At 40.6% G+C, this 14,778-nt stretch overlaps 1 protein-coding gene across 1 annotated transcript; it reads right to left on the bottom strand.

Annotated features, from left to right (window-relative positions):
• Positions 1–5,159: 5,159 nt before the first annotated feature.
• On the bottom strand, positions 5,160–5,836 carry LOC114180529 (uncharacterized). The gene is made up of 2 exons (XM_028066842.1): positions 5,645–5,836; positions 5,160–5,552 (listed from the first exon to the last, which is right to left on the bottom strand). The coding sequence occupies exons 1-2, from the start codon at positions 5,834–5,836 to the stop codon at positions 5,160–5,162; spliced, it is 585 nt and encodes a 194-aa protein (XP_027922643.1).
• Positions 5,837–14,778: the final 8,942 nt, after the last annotated feature.

Genomic DNA, 14,778 nt, shown 5'->3' with positions numbered 1-14,778 from the left:
TTTTCCTTACCCAATGGAACTAAGCAGTTATGATTGATGATATCTTTGAACATTAAAAAACAAAAAGATTTTTTGCCTCTGGCAATTTATAGAGAAGAGAGCATTCTATCAAGTAAAATTTCAGCAGAACTAAGCTAATCAATCAAGATACAAATTTTTCTTCAGAGACTCCTATAGATAATTTTAAGCAACATGAGAAATAGAAGACTTTGCAGTTTTATATGGTATATTGTTAGTAATATCTTAGAAATGTTCATGAGTTTGGCTTGTGGTATCTATCATAATTAACACAAAATTAAGACACACATGGTTCCAACTCATATACATAACTCTATGGAAAAGGAAAAGGAAAAGGAAAAGGAAAAGGAAATGGAAAAGGAAAAGAAAAAGAAACTAAAACACCCGATTAATGTTTAAATTTCCAGGAACGAGAAATCCTCCAAGTAAACTATTATCATTATAGTTTGTATATTTAACAAAAACAAAGACTAACTGAGATTCAGAGTAATTGAGAAATAGTATAAAAGACATAATTTATCCACCGCTTCCAATTTAGCTTCAATGTTTTTGTAAACTTGTTAAGGAATTCAACTGTAACGTCCCAAATAAATAGATAAGGCCCATTTAATAAAAACGCCACATATATAATATCCAGAGGATACGAAGATTTGGGATATGAAGTACTTCGTACCACAACATATCCATAAAACATAAAAAAGGTCCCACACGGTCTAAAACAAAATACACTAGTGAACTAATAGTACTAGGTCTTGTACAGATAAGAAAAGCATAGCAGATAAATTCTTCAGCAATGGGCCCCATGGTGGGCCCAAATACCCATCCAGTCCATCAAGCTGTATCATTCCTATCATCATTACCACTGCCAGATTTTCTCCTATCTGCTCACATCAATAGAATTGATGATCATCGAAATAAGAGAAGAGCCACATACAGGACAACCAAACAAGCAAACAGGGTAAGCTAGTGTAAAGAAATCTTATATCACAATAGTCAACATGCAATCTCAGAGTCAAACATGAATAACAGACATTCACATGTGGATTACCAAAATCATTTAAGACCCCCAAGACTTGACTATCCGGATACCCATAATGAGGCACCACCACGCGGCAGTGGAATTATGTCCTAGCAATGAGGCGTCACCACGAGGCCTTCGCGGAATTATACCCTTCAAGAGGCACCACCACGTGGCCTTCGTGGAATTACGTCCTGGCCTTGAGGCACCATCACGATACTCGGTGGAATTACGTCCTTATGTTGAGGCACCACCAGGGACTCCCCTTAAGAAGGTCCATGGAATTACGTCCAACAGATGAGGCGCCACCAAGAGCTCTCACTACAAGAGTCATGAAATTACGTCCTACCCACACTTTCTACATGTTCCACCCACCAAATCAGGAAGTCCCCATAACACTAATATCATGTATAAGCAACAAATCATACAACTCATGCTTTCCAAATCTATACCCAATAAGGTAACATACCATTTCCATCTCAAACTCATATATTCATCATGGCATCATCCCGTAACCCTTTTAGTAAAGCATTTAGATAAGACAAGCAAGCCACACCTCAATGAACCATTCAACAATAGCACCAAAACCTGTCCGCAGTCTCGCTCAAGCTAACAGGCCTCGCTCAGGCGAGAGAGGCCCTCTTGCTCAGGCGAAACCCTTCTCGCCTAGGCGAGAGCGCGATAGGGAAACAATGGGTTCTGCGATGTCTCGCTTAGGCGAGCCCCTTCTCGCCTAAGCGAGACTGCATCTCACTCAAAAAAAGAAACCAGGTCGCCTGAGCGACCGTTCGCACAGAAATGTTTGGGCGAGCCTCTGTTAGTCTCGCCTAGGCGAGGCATGCTCACTTGGGCGAGAAAACCAGTGCCCGCCACTGTTCATTCACACAACAGTCATGCAAACATCACACCCAAAGGCTACAACGACATTTTATCAAATCACAGTAGCATGAAGTCCACAAAATCATACAATAATTTTAGAGCAAGCTAAGAACGACTAGACACACGGACCCTAGCTTCCCTTACCTGGAAAAGGGCTTATACGAGACCTCGACACCAACTGCAGAGTACAACAGTTCGAGAAGTAGTCTCAGAAACTAGAAGAACAGCGGGGCAGTGAAAGAAAAAAGTTACTATGGAACCCAAAAAGGAAGAACACGAAAATAAGCTTCAAGGAGTACAGGTACGAGCTTGAGAAACACTTACATGGAGCGAAAAACAGAACTGAGCTCGAGAAATCTTTGGCCAAGATCGGAGTCAAGCCCTAGCAGAGTGTTTTGAAAGGAATGGGGCAACGCTTAGGGTTCTGTTTTGCAAGAATGAATCAGAATTGGAAACCCTAGCAGCTTTAGGGCCTTAGCACCCTATGGGCCAGCCCTTAGGGTGCTAAGGCCAACCCTTAAACATTAGGACAGAAATAAAATTGGGCCTTACATTCTCCCCAACAACAAAATTTTTGACCTCGAAAATGAAAACTTACTAGGTGAAGAGGTGCGGGTGTGATTTCTCATGTCCTCCTCTAACTCCCATGTGGAGTCACCTGCCCTCTGATCCCAGATGACCTTGTCCAATCTGACTGTTTTTCCTCTGTGTTCCTCAACCTTACTATCCTCCAGAGCAATGGGTGATACTTCCATAGTGAGGTCCTCCGTGATCTGTATATCCTCAGCTTCCAACACATGAGCCAGATCAAACATATACTTCCTCAACTGCGACATGTGGAACACCGGGTGAAGATTTGCCAACTGAGGAGGCAAAGCTATCTCATACGCTACTAGTCTAATCCTTCTCGAGATTTGATAAGGACCAAGGAGCTTAGGAGAAAATGTGACCTCCAGCCTCGAATTCCAAGGGCCTCCTCCTACGGTCTGCATAAGCCTTTTGTCTGCTCTGTGAAGCCTGCATTCTATTCCTCACCAATCTCACCTTCTCGGTGGTCTGCTCCAACAATTCTGGCCCAACTAACACAACCTCCCCATCTTGATACCAACACAAGGGAGTCCTGCACTTCTGACCATAAAAAGCCTCATATGGTGCCATCCCAATGCTTGCATGGAAACTATTGTTGTAGGTGAACTCAATCAATGATAACACTTCATCCCAAGCACCCAAGTGATCCAATATGCATGTCCGCAACAAGTCCTCAAGTGATTGGATCGTCCTCTCAGACTGACCATCTGTCTGAGGATGATAGGCTGAACTCATCGTGAGTTTGCTTCCTAAAGCACCCTGCAAGATTTGCCAAAACCGTGATGTGAACCATGGATCTCTGTCTGATACAATGCTCGAAGGCACCCCATGCAACCTCACAACCTCCTTGATGTACAACTGAGCCAACTTAACCATAGACATCCTCAGGTTCATTGCAATGAAATGCGCACTCTTGGTCAGTCGGTCCACTATGACCCAGATGGTGTCATGTCCTTTAAAAGTTCGTGGCAGATGGGTCACAAAGTCCATCGAGATGCTATCCCATTTCCACACTAGTATCTCTAAGGGTTGCATAATCCCACCAGGTCTCTGATTCTCCACCTTTGCCTTCTGACAGGTCAGATAGGTCGACACGAACTGTGCTAATTCTTTCTTCATACCTTGCCACCAGAAATTTTCCTTGAGGTCCTGGTACATTTTAGTCATGCCCGGATGTAAGCTAAGGCGACTCTTGTGCCCTTCCTCAAGGATTAGCCTTTTCACCTCAACATCATCAGGCACATACACTCTGCCTTGGAATCTCACTATGCCGTCATTACCCAAAGCAAAGTCCTTTGCCTCTTCCGACCCCAATTGCTCTCTAATCTTGTTCAGACTAGCATCCAATAACTGTCTTTCTCTAACCGAGTTCAGGAAGTCACTAGATATGGTCAGGTTACTACATCTAATGAATCCTGATTCCAACTCCACCTGTAGTTTCATGTCTCTGAATTTCTCCAACAGTTCCACCTCTCTGATCATGAGGTGAGCGGTGTGCACCATCTTCCTACTTAGAGCATCGGCTACTACGTTTGCCTTCCTTGGATGGTACAAAAGCTCAAAATCATAATCCTTTAAGAATTCCATCCACCTTCTCTGTCTCATGTTTAACTCCTTCTGATCAAATATGTAATTCAGACTCTTGTGATCACTGAATACCGGGAATTGAGCACCGTAGAGGTAGTGCCTCCAGATTTTTAAGGCAAACACGATAGTCGCCAACTCCAAGTCATGAGTGGGGTAGTTTCTCTCATGCACCTTGAGTTGCCTCGAAGCGTAGGCCACACCGCCTTCTTCTCCTGCATTAACACATAGCCCAACCCTAGATGAGAGGCATCACAATAGACCTCAAAAGGTTTTCCAATATCAGGGATCACTAGGATTGGAGCACTCGTCAACCTCCTCTTAAGCTCTTGGAAACTTTCCTCACACTTGTCCGTCTAAGTGAAAGGTTGGTCCTTCCGTGTAAGTTGCGTCAAGGGCACCACTATCTTGGAAAATCCCTCAATAAACCTTCTATAGTACCCTGCTAAACCCACGAAGCTCCTTATCTTCGTCCCTGATTTGGGACTTTCCCACTTCACCATTGCCTCTACCTTTGCTGGGTCCACTGCTATCCCCTGGGCAGATATCACATGTCCCAAGAATTGCACTTCGTCCATCCAGAACTCACACTTGGACAGTTTAGCATACAACTGTTTCTCCCTCAAAATACCAAGCACTACCCTCAGGTGCTCGACATGCTCCTCTTGAGTCTTGGAATAAATAAGAATGTCATCTATGGAGACTACGACAAACTTATCCAGGAACGGTTTGAATATCCGGTTCATGTAGTCCATGAACACCGCTGGAGCATTGGTCACACCAAAAGGCATAACCACATACTCATAGTGTCTGTACTGGGACCTGAAGGCCGTCTTCTGCACATCATCCGCCTTCACCAATATTTGGTGATAACCCGACTGCAAGTCAATCTTTGAGAATACCAATGACCCATGCAATTGATCCATCAGGTCGTCTATTCTCGGGAGGGGATACTTGTTTTAATCGTCGTTTTGTTTAACTGCCTGTAGTCCACACACATGCGTGAACTCCCATCCTTTTTCTTTACCAACAACACTGGTGCTCCCCAAGGTGACGTACTAGGTCGTATAAACTATTTCCCCAAAAGCTCCTCAATCTGACTCTTGAGTTCCACCAACTCCGTCGGCGCCATCCGATATGGGGCCATCGACACCGGGCCGGTTCCCGGTACCAGGTCAATAGAGAATTCCACTTCTCTATTGGGAGGTAAACCTGGCACTTCCGTCGGGAATACATCTTCAAATTCATGCACGACAGGTATAACTGACGTCCCCTCCTCTTTCTCTACCTCCAGATGTGTGAAGATTATGTAACATTGTGCACCCCCTTGTAGTTCCTTCATAACCCCCTGAGATGTTAACAACTCAGGTTCCTCTGAGATGGGGAAAAGCAGCTTCTTCTCTCGACAATCTATAAGAATGCAATTGGTAGAGAGCCAATCCATTCCCAAGATCAGCTCTAACTCCTGCAGAGGTAAACAAATCAGATTTACTTTATACCTGCGTCCTTCTACCTCCATTGGACACCTAGCACACAAGGACGATGTCCTGACCAAACCCGATGCCGGAGTAGACACCACAAGTTTACACTGCAACTCACACACATCGACAAACTCAACTTTTTCACACATGCATCTAACACAAATGAGTGTGTCGCTCCAGAGTCATATAGCACACAACAAGCTTTTCCAACTATCATACAATGGCCTATAACGAGGTTACCTGAACCTTCTGCCTCCGCCCTGGTCATGGCGTACACTCTACCAGTCGCTTAAGGCCTATTGCCTTTGTGCCTCTGCTGGTTATGCGCAGGAGTCTGTATTGGAGGTCGCATCATTGAAAAAAATTAATACTTACTCTTGTAACATGTTTTTCAAAGCAGATGGAATCTTCCTATTGCATAAATAAAACCATACAACCGTGCATTATCTTAGAATGATGACACATAGTTGTCAATGATACCTACCGTCAATCACAAGTACTCAGCAGAAATAATTAATAATACTTCATAAAATATTACTAGAAAAAAAACACACGCATCAATGTATGGCGCAAAGTAGATCTCTCTATTTGACTCAACCATCCATGTTTGCAAATAAAGTTTGATGTGGTCATGTGAGTTTCCCGAAGGTTGAATGGTTTGAGGTTCAATGAATCCATATACGGTAGATCGACCTTGGTCCACAATGAATCTATAATAAATCTACATACATAAAATAAAAATTAATGCAACAATAATATTAAAAAATCAAATACAATTAGTCCAATTTTACAAATAACAATAAATATAATTTTATTTCGTAATTTTACAAATATTATTATAAAAATTCAATTAAAAAAAGAAATAGGCCAAAAAAACTAAAAAAAATAGTCTAAGATAAAAATTATAATTGCAAATAAAAAAATACAAGTAATATACAATGAAAAAGAGATAACAAGCAAAATAGTCTCAAAACGATGCAAATGGGGATGAAAACGTATAATATTCGGTTGAAAACGCCTAAAATCAATCCACAATCAAATACCAACTAGTTTGGTGGTGAAAAATGTTCGAAACTCACCTAGAGGAGGTCGGAATAATGGTCACCGACGAGAAGGATCGCGAAACACTGCAAATGAGGATGAAAACAGAAAATATTCGGTTCAAAACGCCTAAAATCAATCCATAATCAAATCCCAACAAGTTTGGTGGTGAAAAACGTTCAAAAATTACCTGGAGGTGCTCGGAATGGTGGTTGCCGATGAAGAAGCTTCGCAAAAAATTGGTGGCACGACGAAACAATTAGGGTTTATGCGTTTCGCATAGAGAAAACCCAAAAATTGACGTCGGGGCTGCGTGGTCAGACGTTACTTAACGTCGGTGCAGAGGGGGTCAAACGTTAAATTAAGTCGGGGCAGAGTGGGTCAGACGTTAAATTAAGTCGGGGGCAGAGAGCTCAGACGTTAATTTTTACATAACGTTGGGGTACTGTGGGTCAGACGTTAAATTACGTCTGTGTTGGAATGGGCAGAAGTTAAAAAAGTCAAATAATTTACAAAAATGCCACCGGTCATTTTTAATGTGGGATTTTTTCTAGACAGACGTTATATGGGTGACGTTATAAGACTTTTTTGTGTTAGTGTCACCAGCTGTTGCTGTTCAAGTGCTACCGCCTGTCGCTGCATTAATTCTTCATGTTATTGCATCATTGTCGTACTTTGCTGCGTCATAGCAGCTACCGTTGCCTCAATCGCTCTGGCGATATCTGGCACATCGCCTTGGGAAGATTGCAGAGTCCTACGAGATGGTGCCATAGTTCACTGGCACACAGGAAATCACTTGGTTAGGCTCGATAAGACATGATTTAGCTAAGAACACACAGAAAGACACAGAGAAAACTAAGTGGACACCAAAGTCCACAGACCTAAGGAACGACTGCTCTGATACCATAAATGTAACGCCCCAAATAAATAGATAAAGCCCATTTTAATAAAAACGCCACATACATAATATCCAGAGGGTACGCAGATTTGGGATATGAAGTACTCCGTACCCCAACATATCCATAAAACATAAAAGAGGCCCCACACGGCCTAAAACAAAATACACTAGTGAACTAATAGTATTAGGTCTTGTACAGATAAAAAAAGCATAGCAAATAAATTCTTCAGCGATGGGCCCCATAGTGGGCCCAAATACCCGTCCAGTCCATGAAGCTGTATCATTCCTATCATCATTACCACTGTCAGATGTTCTCCTATCTGCTCACATTAATAAAATTGATGATCATCGCAATAAGAGAAGAGCCACATACAAGATAACCAAACAAGCAAACATGGTAAGCTAGTGTAAAGAAATCTTATATCACAATAGTCAACATGCAATCTCAGAGTCAAACATGAATAACAGACATTCACACGTGGATTACCAAAATCATTTAAGACCCCCAAGACTTGACTATTCGGATACGCATAATGAGGCACCACCACACGACAGTGGAATTATGTCCTAGCAATGAGGCGTCACCACGAGGCCTTCGCGGAATTACGTCCTGCCCTTGAGGCACCACCACGATACTCGCGTGGAATTACGTCCTTATGTTGAGGCACCACCAGGGACTCCCCTTAAGAAGGTCCATGGAATTACGTCCAACAGATGAGGCGCCACCAAGAGCTCTCACTACAAGAGTCATGAAATTACGCCCTACCCAAACTTTCTACATGTTCCACCCACCAAATCAGGAAGTCCCCATAACACTAATATCATGTATAAGCAACAAATCATACAACTCATTCTTTCCAAATCCATACCGAATAAGATAACATACCATTTCCATCTTAAACTCATATATTCATCGTGGCATCATCCCGTAACCTTTTAGTAAAGCATTTAGATAAGACAAGGAAGCCACACCTCAATGAACCAATCAACAATAGCACCAAAACCTGCCCGCAGTCTCGCTCAAGCTAACAGGCCTCGCTCAGGCGAGAGAGGCCCTCTCGCTCAAGCGAAACCCTTCTCGCCTAGGCGAGAGCGCGACAGAGAAATAGTGGGTTTTGCGATGTCTCACTCTGGCGAGCCCCTTCTCGCTTAAGCGAGACTGCATCTCGCTAAAAAAAAGAAACTAGGTCGCCTGAGCAACCGTTCGCACAAAAATGCTTGGGCGAGCCTCTATTAGTCTCGCCTAGGCGAGGCATGCTCGCTTGGGCGAGAAAACCAGTGCCCGCTACTGTTCATTCACACAACAGTCATGCAAACATCACACCTAAAGGCTACAACGATATTTTTATCAAATCACAGTAGCATGCAGTCCAAAGAATCATACAAGAATATTAGAGCAAGCTAATAACGATTAGACACACGGACCCTAGCTTCCCTTACCTGGAAAGGGCTTATACGAGATCTCGACACCAACTACGGAGTGCAACAGTTCGAGAAGTAGTCTCAGAAACGGGAAGAACAGCGGGGCAGTGAAAGAACAAAGTTACTATGGAAGCCAAAAAGGTAGAACACGAAAATAAGCTTCAAGGAGTACAGGTACGAGCTTGAGAAACACTTACATGGAGCGAAAAACAGAACTAAGCTCGAGAAATCTTTGGCCAATATCGGAGTCAAGCCCTAACAAAGTGTTCTGAAAGGAAAGGGGCAACGCTTAGGGTTCTGTTTTGCAAGAATGAATCAGAATTGGAAACCCTAGCAGCTTTAGGGCCTTAACACCCTATGGGCCAGCCCTTAGGCCCAACAGATTAAGGCCAACCCTTAAACAGTACGGCAGAAATAAAACTGGTCCTTACATCAATGATGGCAATCTAAAAAAGAGGCAATTTTATGCCAAATATTAGAGACATTTAACATATATATGGAAATACTTTAGTTCTGTTACTTCATATCAATGCATATAAATAAATAAGTTTATCTCAAAGAATTAAACACCAAATATATTTAGATAATGAACTAAGCTTATAACAAAACCATAAGAAGTGTCATTGTTGGTGACTTGTAACATCTGCAAGAAGTTTAGACTCATCAATGATTCCTTTATGGCTAAAAATATCTTCAACAATTTCATCTACACATAACTAATTGAAATATCATCAAACCACTGGTTTAGAGTTAGTGATGAAGGATTGATCCCAACCAAGAATGAAGGCACATGCTTAAGAAGACTAAGCATGTTTAGAAAGGAAGTTCACTAATCCTTCATCCATTTCATTTATGTTTGTTATTTTTGATTCCCTAAGTTGACTTAGTTGAATCAACTTTAGTTGACTTGTTGACCTTTGACTAGGCTTGACTTGTTGACTATAGTTGACTTGACTTAAGCCAACATGCTAATCTATGTTTATTTGCTTTGTAGGTTAATTAGGAGTAAGAAAGCAATGCTAGGTGGCGCATGGTGATTGGGGAGCATAAATGATGTGGATGAGAGAGTAAAGCAAAGGCATAAAGCATAAAGTAAAAGGCACAAAACAAGTGTACCTATGTACCTTTGGTCTCCTTTGTTTTTAGCACACTTTGGCCACCTTTTGGAGACATATGAGACACATTCTTTGTCTCCTTTTGTGCTAGAACGAAATTAGCCTTGCACACACCATAGTTGGCTCTTTTGTCTCTCATTTTTGTAACCTTATTTGGCCTAGTTTCTAGAATCTAGGGTTAGGTTTTTGTAGAGACATCCTTAGGTATCTTTTATTTGCTTAGAGGCCCCTAAACTCCTCTATATAAGGGGTGCTCCTAGACTTGTAAAAGGGTTGAACATTTTGAAGTAAAAACACTCTTGTGTCTCAACCATTTGTGAGAGTTTCCTCCCTTGGGAGTGAATACTTTTAAGCCTTATCTTGCATAGCAAGTGGCGGCACACATCCACTCATCTTCAAGGTTGCCATGGCTTATAGCCTAGCCTTGTAGTGGCGTGCTTCTCACATTTTTACCATCTCTTTCCTTTCTATTTTATGTTTTCTTCTTCCTTTAATTGTTCTTGGTTTTCTATGGTTTATGTGATTTCCATTTCCTTTTTGTTTTGAATCAATCCATCATCTTCTTCTCTTGAGCTTTGTGAAAGGAACCTTCACATCTAGATAGCTTGCTATCTTAATGTCCAGTGGGAATTTCACTTAACTTTCTTAATCAACTCACACCATATTCAATAATCTAAAAAGAAACAAGCTAATCCTTCATCATTTGGTATCTAGAGCCTAGGTTATCTTGAATATGGTGTTTTCATGTTCTAACCTTGTCTTGTGTAGCTATCTTTGAATGGTCCACATAAAAACAATGCTGGCAGAAACTGTTCACTATTTTAAAAGTTTAAACTGCACCTGCTCAGTGGTCCAAAAATTACGTTCTTGATGTTAAAAGAAAGCTCTGTTAGTCTAGTTTTTAACAAAAAAAGAACCAATGCATTTGGAGTTTTGTGGGGAGAGTTATGATTGAAATAGTGAGCAAAGGTCAGAACTGCCGAGATCACCGCGAATCAACGTTTTTCAGGTTATGTTGGGCAGTTTTGGCTACTGTTTTTGTTACTCTTCTTACTCCTAAATGTGGTTGGATGCTTAGTCTTTGACACTCAAATCCATGAGTTTAAATGCATGATAGCTACATGTTTGTGTCTTTGTGTATGTCATGTTGAGTCTTTAAATGTGTCTAACTTTTGCTTGAGTCTCTTGTCATATGCTTCTTTGAGTTTTCTTGTTCTTGTTTCTAAGTATTTGAGCTATTGCATGAGATGTATGCCTTATGTTGTTGTATGCTCCTTGAAATTGATTTTGACCTAATTTTTTTGGGAACTAAGTGTTCAAGACACCCTAAAATATCCTTCTCATCATCTTAAGTACCTAGTTTTGAAAAGAAAAATTATTTTCATGACCAAAAACAGTTTGGCCGAGAGCTAATGTGTTGCTTGGTGAATCCATTTGGCCATTTTTACTAGGTGTTATGCTACCAAATTTTATACTTGGATTTTGGGTGATATTGGCAAATTAGTTCCATGCTTTAACTTGGTTATGATTTTTCTTGGTGTATGCATAATTTGAGGTATAATCTTGGCTTGTTCAAATGCTTTGCATAGAGTCTTTGAAAGTGCTTTTCATTGCTTTAGTCTTGTTCAAGTTTTGTCTTTAAAAACAAGTTTCCTTAGAAGTTAAACTTTCTTGTTTTTTTGAGCTTTTCTTGCTTGTCACTAGGTGTTCTTTGTTTTGTCTTAGTAGTTTTCTTTTCTTGAAACTCTTGGGATGTTGTGGCCGAATCACTTGTATTTCATTTGAAAGGTTTTGAACAAGTTTTTAAAAGTGTTTGATTCACTCCTTTGATGGATTTTGAGTGCTAGCCTTGCCTTGTTACTTTGGGAGAGTGATCTAAACACTTGGGTTACATTTTGGGTTGAATTTGGTCTCGGTTTTCATGTTGTCTAACCTCTAATCCATTTATTTTGTCTCGGATTTGAGTGTTTTTGTTGTTGGAATCATGGCAAGTTCATCAAATGCACCTACACCAAACAAAAACAATACATTGATGAGATTACTTCGGGATTTGGAGTTGTCTAGGAAGGAGGCCTTTGAACAATTGAGAAAAGACAAGAAGCAAAGTGACCTAAGAATCCAAGAGCACATTGAAAGGCTTGAAGCTAAAGAGCAAGAAAGAGAGGCTAGGAAAAGAGGGCATTCTAGGCGCAACCCATCACAAGAGCAGCAAACTCCAAAGATTCCTAAGTTCTATGGTGGAAGTGATCCCAAAGTCTTCCTTGATTGGGAAGCTAAAGTTGATCAAATTTTCATTGAAAATCATGTAAAGGATCAAGCACAAGTTGATCCAGTTGTTTTAGGATTTTTGGAGTATGCCAATACTTGGTGGCATAAAGTTTGTAAGAATTATGACCAAGGGCCACCCGCAGCTTCTTGGATGGACATTAAAACTCTTATGCGCGCTAGATTTGTTCCTCCCTCCTATAGGAAGGAACTTCTTTTGAAGCTCCAAAGGCTTCACCAAGGTTCTATGAGTGTGAGTGAGTACTTTAAAGAATTAGAGTCTCAAATGCGTAGGGTTGAAATAAAAGAAACTAACAAAGAGAAAATAAAAAGATTTGTGAGTGGTCTTAGGAGAGACATACAAGACCAAGTAGAGTTGTATGAGTACTCCACTCTTGAAAATGTTTTCACACTTGCCCTTGGGATTGAAATTCAATTGAAAAAAAAAATAAGGGCAAATAAGAGTTACTCACCCAACCACTACTTTAGTCACTCATGGAAGGGAAAGGATAAAAAGAAACATGATAAGTTCCCTTCTAACTCTCATCAAGAACCACCAAGTAAAAGTATGTCACCAAGTGATCACATTCACCATTCCACTTCTCCAAGATCAAGTTCCATTAAATGTTTTAAATGTTTGGGTTATAATCACATTGCTTTAAATTGCCCAACCAAAAGGACCATGATCTTAAAGAAGAGTAATGATGTTGAAAGTGAACACTCATCTACCCATTCTCTTTCAAAAGAATCTTCTTCCTCTAGTAAAAATAAAATTTTTGAGAAAGACCCTATGTTATTAAGGTGTATGATAGGTCAGATCAAAGTGAGCTTGAACCAACTCAAAGAGAAAACTTTTTCAATCTAGATGCAAAATTAACAAATGGGTTTGCTCTCTAATTATTGATGGAGGAAGTAGTTCCAATGTAGCTAGCACAAGGTTGGTGGAAAAGCTTAGCTTAGAGACCATTCCTCATGCTAAGCCCTACAAGCTTGCTTGGATAAGTAAAGAGGGAGAAATAGATGTAAATAAACAAGTCCTAATTAACTTCTCTATAGGAAGCTACAAAGATGAGGTGTTATGTGATGTTGTTCCCATGGAAGTCTTACATATCTTACTAGGTAGGCCATGGCAATTTGATAAACAAACTTTACATGATGGTCATACCAACCAATACATTTTCTTCATAAATGGGAAAAAGATCACTTTACAACCTCTATCACCTCAAGAAGTTAATAAGGATAGAAATATAATAAGAAAAGATAAAAATGAAAAAGAAAAAGAGCAAGTTACCTCCAAAGTGTTACTTGCCTCCAAAAGAAGATTTCCAAAGCAAGATGGACATCACCTTCTTCCTTCTCTTGCAAGGCTAAAAAGGAAGACCCAATGCGCAAGCATGAGAGGAAGAGTGGTCTAGAAAAGAGGGATGGCCTAACCAAAGCTAGGGGAAATATCCTTAGAAAGGATGGAACAAGAGCTCATAAAAGGGAGGCACAAATCCTTCCCCAAATCAAGTCAAGCTCCATCTACAAAGGCTTAAAGAATTTGTGGTCAAATTCTCTCAAAGAAGGGGAGGATGATGAAGGATTGACCCCAACCAAGGATGAAGGCACATGCTTAAGAAGACTAAGCATGTTTAGAAAGGAAGTTCACTAAACCTTCATCCCTTTCATTTGTGTTTGTTATTTTTGATTCCCTAAGTTGACTTAGTTGAATCAACTTTAGTTGACTTGTTGACCTTTGACTAGGCTTGACTTGTTGACTATAGTTGACTTGACTTAAGCCAACATGCTAATCTATGTTTATTTGATTTGTAGGTTAATTAGGAGTAAGAAAGCAATGCTAGGTGGCGCATGGTGATTGGGGAGCATAAATGATGTGGACGAGAGAGTAAAGCAAAGGCATAAAGCATAAAGTAAAAGGCATAAAACAAGTGTACCTATGTACCTTTGGTCTCCTTTGTTTTTAGCACACTTTGGCCACTTTTTGGAGACATATGAGACACATTCTTTGTCTCCTTTTGTGCTAGAACGAAATTAGCCTTGCACACACCATAGTTGGCTCTTTTGTCTCTCATTTTTGTAACCTTATTTGGCCTAGTTTCTAGAATCTAGGGTTAGGTTTTTGTAGAGACATCCTTAGGTATCTTTTATTTGCTTAGAGGCCCCTAAACTCCTCTATATAAGGGGTGCTCCTAGACTTGTAAAAGGGTTGAACATTTTGAAGTAAAAACACTCTTGTGTCTCAACCATTTATGAGAGTTTCCTCCATTGGGAGTGAATAATTTTAAGCCTTATCTTGCATAGCAAGTGGCGGCACACATCCACTCATCTCCAAGGTTGCCATGGCTTCTAGCCTAGCCTTGTAGTGGCGTGCTTCTCACATTTTTACCATTTCTTTCCTTTCCATTTTATGTTTTCTTCTTCCTTTAATTGTTCTTGGTTTTCTATGGTTTATGTGATTTCCATTTC

This window comes from Vigna unguiculata, chromosome 4, assembly GCF_037176805.1.
Source record: "Vigna unguiculata cultivar grain cowpea cultivar isolate G323 ecotype 2 chromosome 4, ASM3717680v1, whole genome shotgun sequence".
NCBI lineage: Eukaryota > Viridiplantae > Streptophyta > Magnoliopsida > Fabales > Fabaceae > Vigna > Vigna unguiculata.
Note: the sequence above shows the minus strand (reverse complement) of the source record. Positions and strands in the feature narration are given on the sequence as shown.